The 20,172-nt window shown below is 39.2% G+C and overlaps 1 protein-coding gene and 1 pseudogene across 1 annotated transcript; both read left to right on the top strand.

Moving 5' to 3' along the window:
• The window catches only part of LOC118566318, an 11,473-nt pseudogene extending 584 nt beyond the window's left edge, over positions 1 to 10,889 (top strand).
• Positions 10,890 to 17,839: 6,950 nt separating this feature from the next.
• Positions 17,840 to 18,600, top strand: LOC105937311 (hemoglobin embryonic subunit alpha). The gene is made up of 3 exons (XM_012878552.3): positions 17,840 to 17,971; positions 18,051 to 18,258; positions 18,397 to 18,600. Exons 1-3 carry the CDS (start codon positions 17,874 to 17,876, stop codon positions 18,523 to 18,525), a joined length of 435 nt encoding a protein of 144 aa, XP_012734006.3. The 5' UTR covers positions 17,840 to 17,873; the 3' UTR covers positions 18,526 to 18,600.
• The last annotated feature ends 1,572 nt before the right edge of the window (positions 18,601 to 20,172 follow it).

The following is a 20,172-nucleotide window of genomic DNA, read 5'->3' on the forward strand; positions in this document are numbered from 1 at the left end:
TTTAAAGGTATTAATCTTTATTAAAAAAGAAATAAAACAAATGTCGCAGTGAAGTCATCATTGGTCCAAAATAAATGCTCAGAAAAAAATGGAAACATTTCCTCCATTGCCAAAAGTATAGTCTAAAGTCATATTTTATCTGCAGTAATAATTCCGTGTGTCATTATTCCTGTTTATTTAATATATTTACAATAGAATTTTCAATAATTTGTTATAATTTATTTGGGGTCATTATGTGTTACATTTAAAAAAACATACTTGTTTCCAGAATGTTCCACTGTGGTTTCTTACTTATGATTTGTTTCCTAAAATTATTTATTAATGGTTTGGATTAGGTTATAGAGATAATTGACCAAAAGTTGCTGGTACAACAGTTACTTTATTAAATCTTAAAATAAAAATGTCTAAAATCTTTTTTTATTCTGGAAATTAGTTCATCAGTTATTTAGGACCATGTATGCACTTTGCTTTCCTAAAGTGAGATTAGACTTAACCACAATCCCTTGGTGTCTAATTAGTGAATTTACAGAGTGCCTACACTAATACTCTGGACTCCAGAGATTATTCAGTTTTTTAAGTCTGAGCCCAAGATTAGACAAAGATTTCTCGTTGTTTAACGTTGATTTCCTTCCCCGCAGGGAAACTCAACTCGCCTGCTCCTCCGACACTGCACACCAAAGAGAACAGGAGGCGCCCTACTCAGTGGAGACCCCCTATGGCTACGTCTGGACCTGGACTTCCTCAAATATGTTAACGACATAGAAAAGGGGAACACTATCAAAAAGGTGCCTATACAGCGCCGGCCGCGCTATGGCTCCCTGCCTCGGGGCTACGGCTACGCTGGCTCCTGGTGGACCTCCACAGAGTCTCTCTGCTCCAATGCGAGCATGGAGAGCAGGCATTCCTCTTATTCCTACTGTGCCCCAGGCTACCACACATCACAGAGGCCCAGCTTTAGTACGGCCCGGTGGAGAGAAAACCCTTTTAGATGCACGCAGGAAGCTGGAGGAGGAGAAAGAAGGGCGGAGGTTCTCCAACCTTGGCTGCATGAACAACAGCGTGGCAGGCTCCAACACCTCGCTCAGCAGTGCGCACAGCTTCAACCGGGCACATGGTGGAGGCGGGGCCTACACTCCTTTGAGCTCGGGCCTATCAACACCAGTGACTCCGACCCCTGCGCATTTGCAACATGTCAGGGAGCAGATGGCTGCAGCCCTCAGGAAGATAAAGGATCTGGAGGAGCAGGTGAAGACCATCCCGGTGCTCCAAGTTAAAATCTCTGTGTTGCAGGATGAGAAACGGCAGCTCGTGTCCAGCTAAAGAGCCAGAAGTTTTCTTGGACACACTCTGGGCTTAGCCGAGGCCGACCCCGCGGCGGCTTTACATCGACTTCCTGAGGAGGAGGTGGGCGCGGGAGCCTAAAGCACCGACAAGGCTGCAGAGCCACTGTCTCCGACTGAAGCCTCGAAGCAGGATTCAGGCTGTGAAATGAGGAACACAGTGATTGTGGGCGGAGCCCGGCCTGATGCTAAGCGAGAAGTGCGCACCGTTGGAGTTGGACCAGAAGCGTCTGTGGGCAGTCGCTGACGTGGGGTCTGGGTTCGGAGAAGGATCTGGGGCTTCTCCCTGAGGCCGAGACGCTCAAAGATCAAGTTTGTCAGCTCGAGGGCAAGCTAAAGAGGACTCTGCAAGAGCTGCAGGCTGCACAACTCCACAAGGCTCCCAAGGTGGAGCATCCAGTCATGGCAACCAGCACGGGGTGGCAGGAACCACAAGGGAACAGCCTGCACACTCTGGTCAGCTTCACGCAGCAGCCACAGCAGAGGGAACAGAGAACTGTGGGGATCCAGTGTACACACTGGAGAAACCTACCGTGGTGGAGGTGGGCACGCTGCTCCGAGCAGAGACCTGCAGCTCTCCCTCACCCCAGTCAGCGGGCGGAGTCGCAGAGGGTCACCACAAAAGACAAACCGAAGGTTTGTGTTCAGCGGGTGCAGCAGGTCAAAAGGCTGCTGGGGTTTTCGATCAAAGCGGTTCCAGTACTGCTTCGGAGCCAGTGCTCCCTTATTAGCATCAGTTCCTTCTCTGTAGGTTTAAAATCACCAGCTCCGGTCCTGATGCTACCTTAAAATCTTACCTTTTAACTGTTCTAGGGCTGTAATCTTTTTCAACGTAGGCTTGTGACAAGTCTACCAGACCTGGTGTAGAGACTACCATGTGAAAAAATTCAAAGTTAGAGTTGTACCACAAAAAAAGATGGGGAAAAAAAAAATGTAACCTCGCTGTCCCCCATTTTCCTGTAGTATCACGTAAATGGTGCAGCACAATGGTGCATTGCAATTACAGTCATCATTTCTCAACTGAACGTATAAACACAATTTACGACTTTGTTTATAAACGTTGAGTCCTTTTCATATTGCCATCTGGCATTTATCAGTCTGCTAAAGACTCTTTTTGTAACGATTCCTTCAGCAGAATTCTGTTCATAAATCATTCTACGGAGCTGGAAATGCCAATTTGCGTCGTAAATACTGTCCAAATACAAAGCGTTTGTTAATTAAGGGCTAATCAGTCACCAGTAACCAGACAAACCTGGTCATACGTGTAACTGAGTCCATTCACAGCTTTTCTGTGCAGATTGTACCCAGAAAACATCACGGGGAGATGAAACGAGAGTTAAGTTTAACATGACGTAATGATTTGGCTGTCCACGAAATGAAGCCCACTTTTAGATGCTTCTTTAAAAAAAAAAAAAAAAAAAAAAAACTTTAAGAACTTTCTCTAGAACCAGCGCTGAAACTGCTTTGGTCCAAGTGGGGCTTAAGTTACTGGTTTCTGTTCTTTAACCAAACATTCATTAATACAGGAATGTGCACAACCTTGTAAGCATTTTCCACAAAAATAAAAAAGATTGGATAGTGAAACTAAAGCAGATGTTGCAGAATCTTATCAAAATGCTTATGGGATGGATAACATCAGACTATATATTTATTAAACGGTTAATTTTCTTTTCTTTCTTGTAATCTTTCACTCACTGAAGTTCTTCCCATCTCTCAAAAGCTCCCGTTGAGTTACCGATTGCGGTCAGCTCCAAGCAGGTTCGTGACGTCCTGAAAAGTGGATTGTCCACCTCTGTACCTGTCAGTAATCCGGCCGTCGTTGTAGCATCTGGCGATCAGATCGGTTTGGTGCAAACCAACGAAGAGTCTCACGAGGGCTGTTCCAAAGCAGGTATGTGGACTGAGTGAATTCAAGTGTGCCAACTTGTTCTAAAAACATCATTTCGCTGTACATTTACTTATTTTTATTTATTTATTTATTTATTTCTTAGCCTCATCTCCTCAGTCCTCGCTGAGATCAATTATGAAGCGGAAAGCAGAAGGTGAACCAGGCTCCCCCTCTACAAAGAAAAACCTGCAGTTCATTGGAGTCAACGGAGGGTAAGTGGCTATTATGGAAAAGCCGCAATGAGCCATTTTTATCCACTGAGCACTGCACTCATTAGAGCCAAAGTGATGCTGTAAGTGCAAAGACAAGAACTGATACTAAGAAATAAAGCAAAGCTTTCTATTACTTTTCATTAACTAAGTTACCCTATCTCAAGGAATAAAAGCTGCGTTGTCTTCCAGCTATGAGTCCACCTCTTCAGATGATAGCAGCAGTGAGAGCTCAGACGATGGGAGCGACTCCAGCGAATATCATGAAGCAAGAGAAAAACTTCCAGAGTCCAACAACCAGCACCAGCACATTCCTGTTAATAAGACTTCCCAGACCCAAGAAGAAAGCACCAGTGTACCTCAACAAACTGCCATACAAATGCCAGCTACAATCCACTTGCAGCATAGCTCCAGCCAGCCTGCAGCAGTGGACACAAAACTGTCAGAAAACGCTCCTCCGTCACCAGCGACGGACTCTGATGAGCGACAACGTGCCTCCCAAACCTCACCGACGCATTCCTCCTCAGCACCTCCAGCCAAGGATCCTGCCTCCACTGCTGACCAGCTATCAGATAAGCACACCGTCTCCCCTGGGAGCACTTCCACATCGCCGAACGCCGAATCCGCACCAAACGCCATTAAGTGTTCTTCAACTTGTGTCACTACATCTACTGAGCTCACCGCTCAGTCAGAATCGTCCTCCCCCGCCTGTCAGCCAGAGTCCAAAGCGGCAGCCGAGAGTGTCAAACACGACTCTTCTAAACCAGTCAGGTAAATGGAGACGCAGTTTCAGGGCGATCTGTCAGTGAGGATCCAGTCTGATTGTTCACTGTTGTCTGTTGTGTGCGCAGGCTGGAGCTGAGTGAAAGCCTGATGTCGGCGCTGTATACTCTGCAGAAAGCCCTCGGGGAGCCCAATGCTTTCAGCCAACAATCAGCAGTATGTCTCCAAACTCATTCAGTCATTAACTGGTTCTTGGAAATCCAGCAAATTAATGATGATGTTTTTCTCACTTTGCGACAACACGATGACACGCTTTGTGAGATTTTATCTTAATTCTGCAGTGTTTTTGGTATATTGTAACCACACACATTAATGTATTTTAACAGGACTTTGATGTGGTAGAATAAGACAAAGTAGAACACGTTTGTGGAGTAAATGGAAAATCATGCAAAGTTTTAAAATATTTTACAAATAAACATCTTATTTGTAAAACATGTCAATATTTTGTAGACAAGCCTTTTGCAATTGTAGGTGCCATTCTCTTTGGAGATGTCATTGCCCACTTTGATCATCTAGACATTTAAGATTTATACCTTTACTTTTTGATTTTTATTATGAAGCAATAAAAACATGATTTTTGTGACAACAATCTGTGACAACACAAAAATTGTCTATTAGATTAGGTGCTGGCCATTCTAATACACAAATATGCTTGGATTTAAACCATTGTATTTTGGCTTTAGGTGCAAGTTATTTTTAGATCCTTCTGTTGAAAAGTGAAGCTCTAGTCATATGTTTTTTTGCTGCCTCTCACAGGCTTTCTGCAGGGTTGCCTTGTATCTGTCTTGTGCATCTTCCCATCTTCTCTGACTAGCTTCCCTGTCATGGCTGAGGAAAATCATTCCCTCAGCATGATGCTGCCACCACCATGTGTTGTTGTGGGGATGGTGCGCTCAGGGTCAGCAAGTTGAAATTTGGTCTAATCTGCTTTTTTACATGTTTGCTGTGCCCACTATATTGCTTGTGGCAAAATACAAATTGGACTCCTAAATGTTTTTGTAAAGTATTGGCTTTTCTCTTGATTCAAACAAACAATCAAACAACTTTATCTATCCCCATAGGGCAATTCAGTTTTAGCCTACCAGTCGTTTTAAGTGGGACAAGAAGACAACATTCATTCCAACATTCAGAAACACTGTTGATGACATCACATTGCATTTGGGTACCACGACAAAAAAGCAAATACAAAGATTAAAATACATGGACTAAGCAGGGACCAATTTTCAGAACGATAAAATAAATAAATAAATAAACACAGAGGTTTGCGATGCCTGGTGCATGTCTAGTTGCCGCTGTCAGCACTATTTAAAAGTAAAATAATTTGCATATCTGTTAGTTTTCCTTCGGGGGACGAAGTAGCGCCATTCTGAAGGCATTAGACAGAATTCCTGACTATTCCATAAAGTCTTGATTTGTGCCATAGATGAATAATAGTTGTCCTCTCAATATTGTCCTACATGAGCTGTCGATTTTTGCATCTCCTCCAAAGTAAAGATGGGTCTCCTGCCTACTTGGATAGCTTTAACAGTGCTCTGTGAGTTGTTCGAAGCTCATTATAAGTTTTGCACCCAACCCTGCTTTAAAGTTCTCCAAAACTTTATACCTGACCCGTTGTTTGCATTTTCTTGATGGACTTTCTACAACAAAACCTCAGCTGGGTTTATACTGAAGTTAAATGGATTCTGTTTACTAACTAGGTGACTTCTAAAGACAAATAGTTGCACTTAATTGTATTTAGGGTATCAGAGAACAGTGGGGCTTTAAAGCAAAAGCACCCCATACTTTTTCAGATTTTTGTCAATGACATGTTGAAGTTTGTGGTTGTAATGTGATAAAACGCTCAAGTATGAATCATTTATGAAGTCATTCTATATGACTAAATAATAGATAAGCATCAATTTTATATACCGTACTATTTTTCAAACAGCTAAAACATAACCAGTGCAAACGAGGCATTTTCCTTTTGACTTCTGATTTCATGGCACAGTCATGTCTTTGTACTCATCCAGCAGCCTGTTAAATGTTTATTTGCCTTAAGCGTCGTCATTGTGTCTGATCACAGAGGACAGCCTACACCATCGTCCTACAGGAGTGGCTGCGTGTGTCCTGTCACAAAGCAGCCAACACAGCGGTTGTCAAGGCCTACATGGACACCTTTGCCTCCATCTCCCCTCAGCTGCTGGAATTTGTGATCAACATGGCGGACGGCAACGGCAACACAGCGCTCCACTACACCGTCTCTCACTCCAACTTCCCTGTGGTGAAACTTCTGCTGGACACTGGTGAGAGTTGAGAGATTTTGTAATCACAGACATGAGTCCTTTTTTTTCTTTCCCTTTTCCCTATTTTGTGTCCCTCCTAACTCCCTTTTTGTCTTATTTGTCTTTCATTTTCTTAATTTCCCTTTTTTCCTTCTGTCCTATGCAATATTCTTCCTGTCTCCTTCTGTCCATCTTTCCAGCCAGCCATGTGTACTTCCTTCCCTGTCTCTTTTCTTTACTTCCTTCCTACCCTCTTTCTGTCCTTTCCTGTGTCCTTCCTTGCTGACTTGTGTTGTTCTTTCTCCCTTTCTATCTTCTTCTGTCCTGCCTTGTACCCTTCCTATTTCTTTGTATGTCTCAGTCTTTTTTAGCAGGTTCCAGATATAAGGCCTGCCCTGTATAAAAATCTCTTCCATTAATTCATAGGATATTTTTGTATTATTATTATTATTATTATTATTATTATTATTATTATTATTATTATTATTATTATTATTATTATTATTATTATTATTATTTTTAAACTTCTGAAGAGATAATTATGGAAATTTGAGACTGGACATATATGAAATTATTAAATAAAAATGTTCAAACCAGAGTAACATCACGATCACACTGTCAATATTTATATTAAGGTATTAAACTATTATAATTATGACTAAGAAATGTGATGTCTTGCATCCCAATGATTAGTCTTTTACATGTCATACTATGGCAAATCTTTTCTCATGCTGCCGTATCACCTGCCACACTGATTGCCTCTTTACCTGACAGGCCTGTGCAATGCTGACAAGCAGAACAAGGCGGGCTACACAGCCATCATGTTGACGGCTCTGGCTGCCTTTCACTCTGACAGCGACCTCCAGACTGTCCTGCAGCTGCTGCGCACCGGGGATGTCAACGCCAAAGCCAGCCAGGTGCGCCCCCTGCTGCTCGCTGCGTTGTACTGCATCTCCATGCTCCCAAAAAAAATAAAAATAAAACCCTCTTAACCCAAGTGGTTTGATAAAGAATTGCTGACTCAGTCTTCGGGGTCCGCGTGTGTGTTTGCAGGCTGGTCAGACGGCGCTGATGCTCGCAGTGAGTCATGGACGAGGGGACATGGTTCGGGCGCTGCTGTCCTGTGGCGCTCAGGTCAACATCCGCGATGACGATGGCTCCACTGCCCTCATGTGCGCCTGTGAACACGGACACGTGGACATCGTTCGCCAGCTGCTCTCCGTCCCAGGCTGTGACGCAACACTCACTGATAATGTAAGCATTTCTAGTCTACCTACCAGCTGTTTGAAGTCCCACTCTTGGCCACCATCTAACCAGCTGTCGTCTCATTGCGTCATGCAGGACGGCAGCACCGCTCTGTCCATCGCCCTGGAGGCCAGTCAAAACGACATCGCTGTACTTCTGTATGCTCACCTTAACTTTGCAAAGCCTCCGTCACCTGTGAGTACTGAATTAGGTTGCTTAAAGACTTCCCCCACCCCCCCCCAAACCACATTAACTACTTCAGTGAGTAACTGCAGTGTTTTTCTAATGTGTTCCAAAATATCTTCAATGTCAAACTGAAAATGTTTGGCGGGAAAATCCTTTTGTTGCAGAAGAAAAAGTAGATGAAATAAAATCGAGCAAAAAAGTATAAGCAGGGAAAGACCACGTGTGACAAATTTAATGATATTTACTGTACAGTTATAAGTATGCATTAACAAAATAAAGACTAATTAATATATAAAATTAAAAAAAATTTTAACACTATTTAGGAAATTTCAGTAGGAATGCTTTTTCTTTCCTAATTAAAGGATGATTTTAGACAGTGTTTGGTTTAGCAGATAAAGGCGTGTAAACACAGTGTCAACAAGGAAAGATATCAGCAAGGAACTTATAGAGCAGGGTTGTCCAACCTGAGGCTCAGCAGCCACAAGTGGCTCTTTGGAGCTTCCACAATGGCTCCTAAAAACGTCGGTAAAAATGCTGAATTAATGTGTTTTTTTTTTTTTTTCAAGGAATATTTGCAATCAATTTTCACAACAGAATAATACAAAAAAATACCTAGTAATATGTATCTGTTTTTCTTGTCATCAGGTTGGCAACTATGTGCTTTTCTTTACATAATTTCCACAAATATTAACATATCATACTAGAAAATGTGTCCATCCTCTTTTTACAAGATTTTTGTTTTGTTTTTCTTTATTTTAAATCCTTAAACTAGAAATAGAATGGCAGCTCTTTAAAAATGACAACAAACTTCCTATATCTGATATGTCTAAAACATATGAGCTGTCTTTTTTTTCAAAAGGTAATATAACTTTTGTGGTTCTAAATGACTATTATTTAGTTTGACTGATGGCAAAAATGGCTTTTTGGATTGTAAAGGGTGCATAAGAACCCTGTTATAGAGCCTTAGCTTAGAAAGTAAATTGTTGCTGCCCATCAGTCTCTGAACAATTGTAAAGCAAATATATTTTTTTCAAGTTCATCATGCTACAGTAAGAAATACTTTTCAGAAGTGGAACTTATTTAAAACGGTAGCCCTTATAAATTCACCCAAGGGGAGGAATGTGCCAAATTCAGGATTTGGACTCAGTTTATGCAGCACAAATCCAGTGACCCAACCCCTCATCTGCAAACACTCAGCACAATTTTTTTAAATAAAATCACATTCCAACTTTGAGACATGATTAGGAAAGATTAAGTCACAGGAACTAGGGGACAGTCTTTCTCATTCGGTAGCTGCCAGGCACCTTGATCCTGACCTACCATATCAACTAGAGATACAGTAAAAAAGTGCAATGAACCCCAATTTATGTATTATGTCTACTTGCTTCATCATTACAGGTCAGTTCTGCTTTGTATGTTGAGAACTTAAATCTGACTGTTTACAAATTGTTGCACTCGGGCTTTAAGTCACAGAATGTGTATTAGGCGTTGCACAATTTTACATCCTATTTTATGGCTTTGGATTTCTGTTTTAAGGACACCAACCCTTCTATGTGCTCTAGCTCTCAGAAAATGTGAATGTGATCTACTTGATTAATTGATTGATTTTAGTTATATCTTGTTTGCTTTTTTTTTAGGTGTCACCCAAGTCTCCTCTCTTGGGTTCCTCTCCTCCATCTGGTGAACCAAAATAAACCACACTCCTGCAGCCTTATGGCGATTCCACTCATGTTTCTCCATCCATGCGATTTAGAAAAACGTTTGTTCATGTGTTTGTTTCACCCTGAATGTTTCCAGGTACATTGTGTTGTGCGTATAATCACATGACAGCTTAAACCATTGTCGTATGTTAAGTTGTTGTTTTTTTCTCGTCTTTGCTTGTTGTTTTGAAATCTCAGTTGTGGCGGGGGCGTATACAGTAGGTAGTCTCATCAGTCTAGCATTGTAACATTTCAGTTCTCTACACTGTTTGTGGTGGCACTTACAAGTCAAAACTGTAAACCAAATTTCATTGTCCGGGTTATTGTGGCTCATTTCTCATTTCAATCACAGCCCATCTCATTTTTGATGCTATTGGGGGGCAATTCACACATGTAAAACAAGCTGTTCTGCATTATGTGTGCCCATTACTGCCATTTGTAAAAACAAAAGCCAGCCCTCTCATAAATAAGTGTCCTTGCATCAACTAGCTAATTGGTGCTACTAAATAAAAACACAAAAGACACCACCTCCATTTTATGTCGATATTTAGACACGGGATTTATTTACACCAGAGTATTTTTATATTACGTTTTTTTTAATTATCACTTTTTTCAGGACCTCTAATGATTATGATTTTATTTCCCAGGCAGTGGGAGACTTAGGCGAATACAAATTTTATGCATTGGCAAATTATACCAAAAGATTTGTCTATACCCTCAACTTTAAGACTGTGTAATACACAGACTTCTTAAATTTATAGTCAGGAAGATATCCTCAGCAGTGGTAAGAAGAGATGAGATTGTATCTGTTTATGCAACGTGTGTTTTGTAAGACTAACTGGGTTGAACGGTGACTGAAAGTGCTAAAGAAGCTTGTGGTCTTGTCAGGGAAACAGGAAGTGGATGTTCTGAGTCTTGAAAGTGTGTAAGATAAAATTACTGAAATAATATATGTCAACGCAAACTCAGAATGGTTATGCCTGAAGTCTAACTCAACAAAAGTGCATTGGCTGTTGATGTCAAAATGTCTGTTACTTTCTAAGGATTTTTTTCACCTCTTTTTTTCATATCCACTTTTTAGTGAAGAATTTTTGATAAACTTTGGAGATTTTAATTTAAGTATCTATCTTTTTTATACACATAGAATTTTTAACCTCACTCCAGTTGTTTGTAATAGCACAGCTCTGTTTTTTCTTCTGTAAATTATAGACTGTCTAGTCTTCTGTAATATGTGTGTTTTTGAAAAACAGTTACTTAATAAATGTGCAACTCCTGTTTCTCTTCTGTTCATTGTGAGCGTTTTGTCTCATTAGTGGCATATTCTCCTGGTTATTTGAGTAACTGACCAGCACAAAGTTGTGCATAGTTGTTGAAATTAGGGAAAATGAAACAAGCTTTTAAAAGTTTTACAAATAAAAGCCTGATAAATGTGGTCTGAAGGTGTATACAGCCGCTTTTGGTCTGGTGCCCCTAAATGAAATCCAACGGAACCATCTGCTTTTGAGGTCACCTAATTAGTGAATGGAGTCCTCTCATAGGTGATTTAATCTCATTATAAATACACCTGTTCTGTTAAGGCCTAAACTGTTTTGTTGAAAACATTAGTGATTATTTGGAACATGGATGGAGCTGAATCCAGAGCAGTCCTGAACAGTGAAATGGTTTAAATCAAAGCATATTCATGAGTTGTAATGGTCCAGTCAAAGCCTGGACCTCAATCCAATTGAAAAACTGAGAAATTCTGTGTATTTATATAGTGACAAATCACAGAAAATTGCAACACAAGGCACTTTAAAAAAAAAAAAAAGCAGATCCAATTCTATGTGAATATATATATAGTCAGTTCACCCCAGTCCTATAAACAAATTTAAATCCACTTACGCACTTCAGTTTGATCCTTGTTACAATACAATGCAGTCAAGTTTAGCTCTTTATGCCAATTAGTTAACTGAGAAAGCCTAAGCAATTGCATCGAGTCACTGGCTTTGCAGCAATCCCTCCTTCTGAATTAGCATGTGTAAAGAGTGGACCATTGCATTGGAGAATTTGATCTAGCAAAAATCCCTCATATTGAGCATGCGTGTGGTGACTGTGGACTTGAAAATCAATGTTCACAGATCCTCTCCATCCAATCTGACGCACCTTAAGTTATTTTGACAAGACAAATTTGGAAAACGTGTCATTTTCAAAATGTCGGAGCTGGAGTGGACATACCCGAAAATGCTTTTGGCTGTAATGGCCTCGAAACATGTTTTTTTTTAACACATTGAATATAAATAGAGGTCTCAAATGTTAAAAAGTAAGAAATATTTCACTTCCAGTTCATAGTGTTTGTGTTAGTGCTGATCTTGCTAATTAAACCTCTATGAAATATAAGTTATTGCTGCAGCAAGAAAAGAAATTAAGAAAAGTTGATTGTTTCTATTTATGCTTGCTCTTGCATCTGCATGTTTAAGAGCTTCCACTGGAGGGAGTTGCTGTGCAGCCTGAGGCTGAACTTTTCCATTTGTTTTAACATTCCATCCTTCAAGAAAAACAGCATTCACACTTATTACTAATCAAGTCTTACCTTCCTTTAATATCATCCGGACTTCCAATCTTGGAAATGTGTGAATAATTTGTTATTTATATATCTTTATGTCTTTTAGTTAGATAGATTTAGTCAGTGGTGCTATAAGGGAAAATATAACTTAAAATTATCTTTGTATTATTCCTTTAACTGGTTAACAATTGTATATACAGCAGGTTATCATAGTTTACCGGTAATTGTGACACAAGTTAGGGCCAGAAAAAAATTATATTGAATGAAATGATCAGAGAAATTTTATATAGTATTAAAAATAATGTTAAAGTTTATTTCAGGGATCCTACACAATATTGACAAATCTAGAATTTTATTTACAGTTAAACAGTTAGAGGTAGATGTGCTGTACTCAAATGTCCAGAATGCTACAAAAATTGCAGAAAGAAAATCTTAAAAAATTTGAGGTCAGGTAAGATATGATATTTTATAATTTAAATTGTGTAGGGACTGTTATTTAGATCTAGTTTTATACATTTTCATCAGACACTGCAACAAAAAGCTAAATCAAAACATGATGCTTAATTTAATCTTTCTATGTTTAGTCTCATTTAGAATAATCACGCTAATAAAATGGAAATTCGTATCCCTATTTTAAGTAGGTTTCCACCAAAAGGACATACTCTTTAGGCGCAGGATGCCTGTTCCATTTGACATCTTTTCTCAAACAACGGTGCACTCATCTGTGGTAAAATTTCACTTGTCGTAATCTCAGAAAAAAACACTGCTCCAGCAGCAGCTGTTAGTTTCAGACAGCTGCTTGTCATTGGGAGGAGCTGAAGAGATAATGCACTGCTGGATCTATTGCAAGTGAGTCTACATCATAATACTTTACGTTTGAAACAAAAAAAAACTTCAAGTGAACAACATATGAGTCAGCGGCTATTTATATTCACGTTGTCTTGTTAAAAGAACAATCACTCTCCAGGCTTAATTCCTTAATCCTTAATTTCTCTTCTTGTTTTCAAAGCTTTAACCCTCGGTAACTAGCTTTGATAAAACCAAATAGATAAAAAAATACAAAAAAAGCTATTTTGCTTTATTAAAGGCTTAACAATCGCATAACCACTAAACTTGTTCTGAGGTAACATGAATTTTACAATTGTAAAATTAAGCCTCTTGCCCATTGTATTTAAAAAACAAATTGTCCTAGTCCGCTCTAAAAAGTCTAGATTGATACATTTATTGTTTCAATTCAATTCAATTCAATTTTATTTATATAGCGCCAAATCATGAAACATGTCATCTCAAGGCACTTTACAAAGTCAAGTTCAATCATATTATACAGATTGGGTCAGATTATACAGATTGGTCAAAAATGTCCTATATAAGGAAACCAGTTGATTGCATCAAAGTCCCGACAAGCAGCATTCACTCCTGGGGAACCGTAGAGCCACAGGAAGAGTCATCTGCATTGTACATGGCTTTGCTGCAATCCCTCATACTGAGCAAGCATGAAGCGACAGTGGGAAGAAAAACCACCCATTAACGGGAAAAAAAACCTCCGGCAGAACCGGGCTCAGTATGAACGGTCATCTGCCTCGACCGACTGGGGTTACAGAAGACAGAACAGAGACACAACAAGAGAAACAAAAAAGCACAGAAGCACACATTGATCTAGTAATCTGTTCTACATTAGATGGTAGTAGCGGGTGAGCCGTCTTCTCTGGATGATGTCACAGTTAACAGAACGCCAGACCAGGTGTACCTACTATGAAGAGAAAAGAGAGAGAACAGAAAGTTAAAGCAGAAATGACAACACATAATGCATAATTGAAGAACAGTAGAACTCAATATAGTGAGAAAATTAGATCCTGATATACTCCAGTAACCTAAGCCTATAGCAGTAAAACTATAAAGGTAGCTGAGAGTAACATGAGTCACTAGTTATAATTTTTGTCAAAAAGAAAAGTTTTAAGCCTAGTCTTAAAAGTAGACAGGGTGTCTGCCTCACGGACCAAAACTGGGAGTTGGTTCCACAGGAGAGGAGCCTGATAGCTAAAGGATCTGCCTCCCATTCTACTTTTAGAGACTCTAGGAACCACCAGCAGACCTGCGGTCTGAGAGCGAAGTGCTCTGTTAGGAACATACGGGGTAATCAGAGCTCTGATATATGATGGAATTTGATTATTAAGGGCTTTATACGTTAGAAGAAGAATTTTAAATTCTATTCTTGATTTAACAGGAAGCCAATGAAGGGAAGCTAAAATTGGAGAAATATGATCCCTCTTGTTGATTTTCATCAGAACTCTTGCTGCAGCATTTTGGATCAGCTGAAGGCTTTGAACTGCATTTTGTGGACTTCCTGATAGTAAAGAATTACAATAGTCCAGCCTTGTTTCTGTTATTGCTCTAACCCTGAATCAGTGCGTCACAAATCTAAAATGATCAAAACATGTCTTAAAAATGATTATTTTCAAAATAAATTACATTGTCTGTGTAAAGGATAAACAATTTATCACTATAAAGTTGTATTTATCTTGTACTTTTTAAAATAAAGTTTTGTAATTAATAGTAGTAATAAGTTGAGCTATAATAAACAAAGAATAAAAGTTCAACACACAAGTTCTGTCAATGTTTCTATAAATTCATTACGTGAAATGATTTGACTTGCTGACAATAACAAAACATAAAACACTTGGAATCAGATCCTTTAGCTATCAGGCTCCTCTCCTGTGGAACCAACTCCCAGTTTTGGTCCGTGAGGCAGACACCCTGTCTACTTTTAAGATCTTAAAACTTTCCTTTTTGACAAAGCTTATAGTTAGAGTGGCTCATGTTACCCTGAGCTACATCTATAGTTTTGCTGCTATAGGCTTAGGCTGCTGGAGGACATCAGGGTCTATTTTTCTCACTCTACTGAGTTCTACTGTTCTCCAGTGTACTGTTCTCCAGTTTTGCATTGCACTGCATTGAAAAGACTGTTGTCATTTAACTTTCTGTTCTCTCTCTTTTATCTTCATAGTAGGTACACCTGGTCTGGTGTTCTGTTTGCTGTGACATCATCCAGGGAAGACAGATCACCCGCTATTACCATCTAATGTAGAACAGATTACTGGATCAATATGTGCTTCTGTGCTTTTTTTATATCTCTTGTTGTGTCTCTGCTCTGTCTTCTCTAACCCCCAGTCCGTCGAGGCAGATTCATACTGAGCCCGGTTCTGCTGGAGGTTTTTCCTTCCCGTTAAAGGGGAGTTTTTCTTTCCACTGTTGCTTCATGCTTGCTCAGTATGAGGGATTGCTGCAAAGCCATGGACAATGCAGACGACTGTCCACTGTAGCTCTACACTTCTCCAGGAGTGAATGCTGCTTGCGGGGACTTTGAAGCAGTCAACTGGATCCCTTATATAGGAAAGATTTGACCAATCTGTATAATCTGACCCAATCTGTATAATATGATTGAATTTGACTTTGTAAAGTGCCTTGAGGTGACATGTTTCATGAATTGGCGCTATATAAATAAAATTGAATTGATTTGAATCCACACATGTTCAACAATGTAAATAGACACCCACTGACATTCAGAGAAATGTCTTTGTGCTTTTTTTTGTCGCCATGACAACAAACTTCCGGCATAGCTAAAGATTTTGCCAAACTAATCACGAAAAATATTCATCAAAGAGTTTTGCTTACTTAGCTTGGACATGTTTTTTTTTAAACATAAGAACTTTTCAATAGATTAACCATTTGAGCTCAATATCAGTCCACTTGAACCCTCCCAAAACCAGTTCTGACATGTGTTTGGGATCTTTGTGATGTGGGACAACCCACAAGTTTCTACTATGTAGTTCAGTGGTCCCCAATCCTGGTCCTCGAGGGCCGGTGTCCTGCAACTTTTATTTGTTACTCTGCTTCAACACACCTGAGTCAAATAAACAGTCATTAGGAGGACTCTGGAGAACTTGACAGCACACTGAGGAAGTAAGTCAGGTGTGTTGGATCAGGGACACATGTAAAACCTGCAGGGACTCCGGCCCTCGAGGACCAGGATTGGGGACCACTGATGTAGTTGATCATTTGAGGTGGAGTTGAAGTCTCTTTTACCCACTGCTAATGTCAACCCCACAGCATGGTGCTATCACCGCCACGTGGAGCTAGACAGTTAACCTGGACAGTTAATCTGAGGAGCTTCCAATTTTATTTGAGCTTGAAGGTTCAAGCTTGATCAACACTCACTGTTAATTTAAAACTTCATTGTGAACCGTGACGCTGGTGTCTTGAGCCGTACAATTTCCAATTTCCTTTCATTTGAGGATGACAGCTTGGCTCAGATGGTGGCAAACTAATGAAAGAAAATGTTTCATAAAGTGTATAATTTAAAGCCCAAAGTTACTTGAGCCATTCATGCAGGTGATGAGTGGATGTGACTGTGACTGCAACTGTATGCTGTTGAAATTCAACTAGAGGAATGCAGACAGGAGATAGGTAGTAGGCAGAGACAACACAACAGAAACAATGATCCATTTAACTCAAAATGAAAAATACAGTATCAAAATAAGAGTAAGTGTTCCAAAGTTTGATGAAGACCACTATTTTATTTCCATATAGAAAAACATGACTTGTCAAAAATGTTCAGGCAGAATATTTTAATGAAATTATGCTGATATTTAACACCTTCAATACAATTAACATCATTTACAGAACAGAATTATGTCGTTTTAGGAGAATAATGTCATAACCCTATTTTTGTGGCTGGCTGGAAACTAAAAGGACGCGGTTTAAGTGTGTGAGATACATCCACTTCAGGGAAAAGTGCGGCTTTGATGTGAAATTGATGTTCCTCAAAATGCGGTAAATTATATCAAAATAACAAAACTGGGATTAATGTTAGTTCTGTTTAATATTTTCTCATATGAGGTACAAGTTTCCACGGTGTTTCTCAGATAGAGGAATAGGCGCCCACCGTGCCGCTCAAGGCACAACTCTATCAGCTGAACTAGAAATAAGACTTATCTTCTCACCATGTGTGTATCCAGCCCTGCAGCTGCAGTGCAGTTTATTAGATAAGGCTTCTACGTACGTTTTGGCAGGAGGGGTCAGAAAATAACTAAATTTGGCATATTGGAAGATTTCCAGACAAATCTAATATTACTTGATTGGAGAGCCTGGATTTTCCAATTTGTCTGGGTGTGGTGCTGCATTTTTTATTTTTTTTTTAAGAGTGGAACGTCTATCTATAAATGTGATTAAATAACTGGATTGCAGGCACCATCACAACAACTCTACACTTTTTTTATTTTAAAAACTGAAAACACTGAAATTAAAGAAATAATGAGCAATTAAAAGTTTTCATTTTTATTCATTATTTGAATCAGTGAAGTATAATTAATAAAAATGCAATAATCCGTTTTATTCTATTTGTCTTTTGGGTGATTTCAAAAATTGCAATAAAATGTTATTTGATGTTATTTGATAAAAGTATCTCAGTCCAAGTAAGTATAATTGTACATATTATGTTCTGCCACTAATTTTCATTGTAACAGGGAAATTAGTTGGTGCAGTTGAAAACTGTTTTTCTTTTTTTTTTTTTTTGTTTATCTCACCCTGGATGAATTTATCTGTTTGGACCGCCTCCTGTCCCCTATCTCAGGGGAGGTGCTGGGTGTGCCTACCCTCTTTCACTTGCATAAAACCCTAGACTAGCCTAGACTAAACACAGTGCTTAACTAAAACTGCCACAATGACCACTCTTACCCCCAAGGACAAGGACACCGTCAAGACCTTCTGGGCGAAGATCTCCCCCAAGGCAGCAGCCATCGGAGCAGATGCTCTTGGCAGGTAAATGTGAACCAAACCTTCAAATTTTAGCCTCTCACTATTTTAAATGTACCAACCCTCTTGCTTTGTTCCCACTCAGGATGCTGGTGGTGTACCCACAGACCAAGACCTACTTCGCCCACTGGAAGGACCTGAGCCCCGGCTCTGCCCCGGTGAAGAAGCACGGAGCTACAGTGATGGGTGGAGTTGCTGATGCTGTGGGTAAAATCGACGATCTGACAGCAGGTCTCCTGAACCTCAGCGAGCTGCATGCCTTCACTCTGAGGGTGGATCCTGCTAATTTCAAGGTGATGATTAAACTCTTCAATTAATTCCCATTCTTTACCTCTATCACATCTGATGGGGGGAGGGGGGGAGGTTGCTCAGATAGGTAGAGCTTTACTCATACTCCTGTTGTTTTTTTTTTTTTTGTTTCTCTTTTGCAGATTCTTGCCCACAACATCCTTGTTGTCTTGGCCACCACATTCCCCAACGACTTCACCCCTGAGGTCCATGTGGCAATGGACAAGTTCCTGGCTGCTGTGGCTCTGGCTCTGTCCGAGAAGTACAGATAAAATCCTGGAAAGGAGATGAAGATGCATGAGTTCACTCTTGATGTAAAAAATAAATGCATAAATGTTAAAACACACCAAAATGTTTTATCTCTGGTTCTTTTTGCTGTGTCTGCCATGTATTTAAATGCCCACAGCCACATAGGATGAGATGAATATGCTTTCTATATTCAGTTTCAGACTCCGTAATTCCTTATTTCTCCTTTGGTTGTGTCAGTTTGCACGACCGGATATTTGGATGAAAGCAGTAAAGGCGCATTTAAAATCTTTTGTGTGTCCATTTTACAACAGTCAATGTGAGCTGTTTGGGTTTATAGCATTCCACTAAACTCAAAGTTTGATCTGATTAGTTATTAAGTTCAATAAATAGTCCTCTTGGTAAAATCTTGGCATTTATTTTAGTTAGTTTATGATCAGAGTCTAATGTATGAGCTAAAAGACTTTAGAGCTACACCTGTTTGAAATATATTTTTAGATGTAGGTTGTTATTAAGTAGCACAGAAAAACCCACAGAGGGGAATCAGAAAACATTTGGACTATAAACTAAAATACATTTAACTGCAAACAATTATTAGACTTATAGAAGCGTGATTAAAAAAAAGAGTGATATAGTTTAAGCAATCATTTCTGTTCTTTTTGATGATAATGGCTTAAAGAAATTAAAAACAAAGCATTACGTTTTTCATGAGTTTTATGCTGGATTTAGAGATCCATACTACCAGGATCTCCATGACATGGGCTGCAGCTGTTGCAGTCCTAGTGTTAAGCCACATTTGCACCAGGGATGATGCAAAAAGGGTCTTACCTCGGCCAAGGAGAAAAAAGACACAAAAACAAAAAAAGTGAGCAAGAAAACACCATGGCTAAAGAATTTCTTAAGACATTTATTTTCTCAAGAAATTAATAAAATGTTATTTTTTTAAGAGATGCTTAACCATGGTTTACAGACATAATCAATAGAGATATAGTAGTAATGACTATGTGTGCAAATATTCTAAATATTTTACAAGTTTATGTTTTGAACTGAATTGAAGAAGTAAGCTAAGGGTTTGTTGAGTTTTTTTGACACTAACACTACATTTCATAGATCTATATAAGAAATATTTCACTTTGTAAATGAGTTAACAATATAAATTAACCTTTCAGTTGCTTAGATGCTCCCATGGTTGAAAGCTTTGTAAAAGCCAAGAAAATTAATTTTACTGAAAGAGTCAAAAGTAAGATGCTTCTTAGCAAGAAAGAAGTCTTCACTCCAAAACCAGATTAAGTAATAAAAAAAGCCAGGTTACAGTTTGCAAATGCAATCAGGAAAAAAAGTACTCATTGACCTGTTGATAGAAGAAACTAAAAGGCTGGCCCCAATGACCACCGTCACATATTGAGCAAAAAGGAAACTTAAAAGCCTTTACGTATAAATAATAATATTTACAATTATATTAATAATATCATATACAATTACAATTAAATGTATCATTTAGTGATTATGTCTGAAAATGGGTATAAAGAAGTGAAACACATTCATTCACACCTCCTACTTATAGTCATGAACACCAACAATCTTCTTGATTCCTACTTTACTTATGACTCCATACTACTCAAAATCCATTAAGTAAGCAAATAAATTATTATACTGTACATTATAAACATACA

The sequence above is a fragment of the Fundulus heteroclitus genome, chromosome 16 (assembly GCF_011125445.2).
Source record: "Fundulus heteroclitus isolate FHET01 chromosome 16, MU-UCD_Fhet_4.1, whole genome shotgun sequence".
In the NCBI taxonomy this organism is placed as follows: Eukaryota; Metazoa; Chordata; class Actinopteri; order Cyprinodontiformes; family Fundulidae; genus Fundulus; species Fundulus heteroclitus.

Excerpts from the sequence above, each read along its gene's own strand:
- LOC105937311 (XM_012878552.3), top strand. The coding sequence starts at position 17,874 with ATGACCACTCTTACCCCCAAGGACAAGGACACCGTCAAGACCTTCTGG. Across the intron at positions 17,972-18,050 it reads GGAGCAGATGCTCTTGGCAG|GATGCTGGTGGTGTACCCAC; the intron begins GTAAATGTGAAC and ends GTTCCCACTCAG. Across the intron at positions 18,259-18,396 it reads TGGATCCTGCTAATTTCAAG|ATTCTTGCCCACAACATCCT; the intron begins GTGATGATTAAA and ends TCTCTTTTGCAG.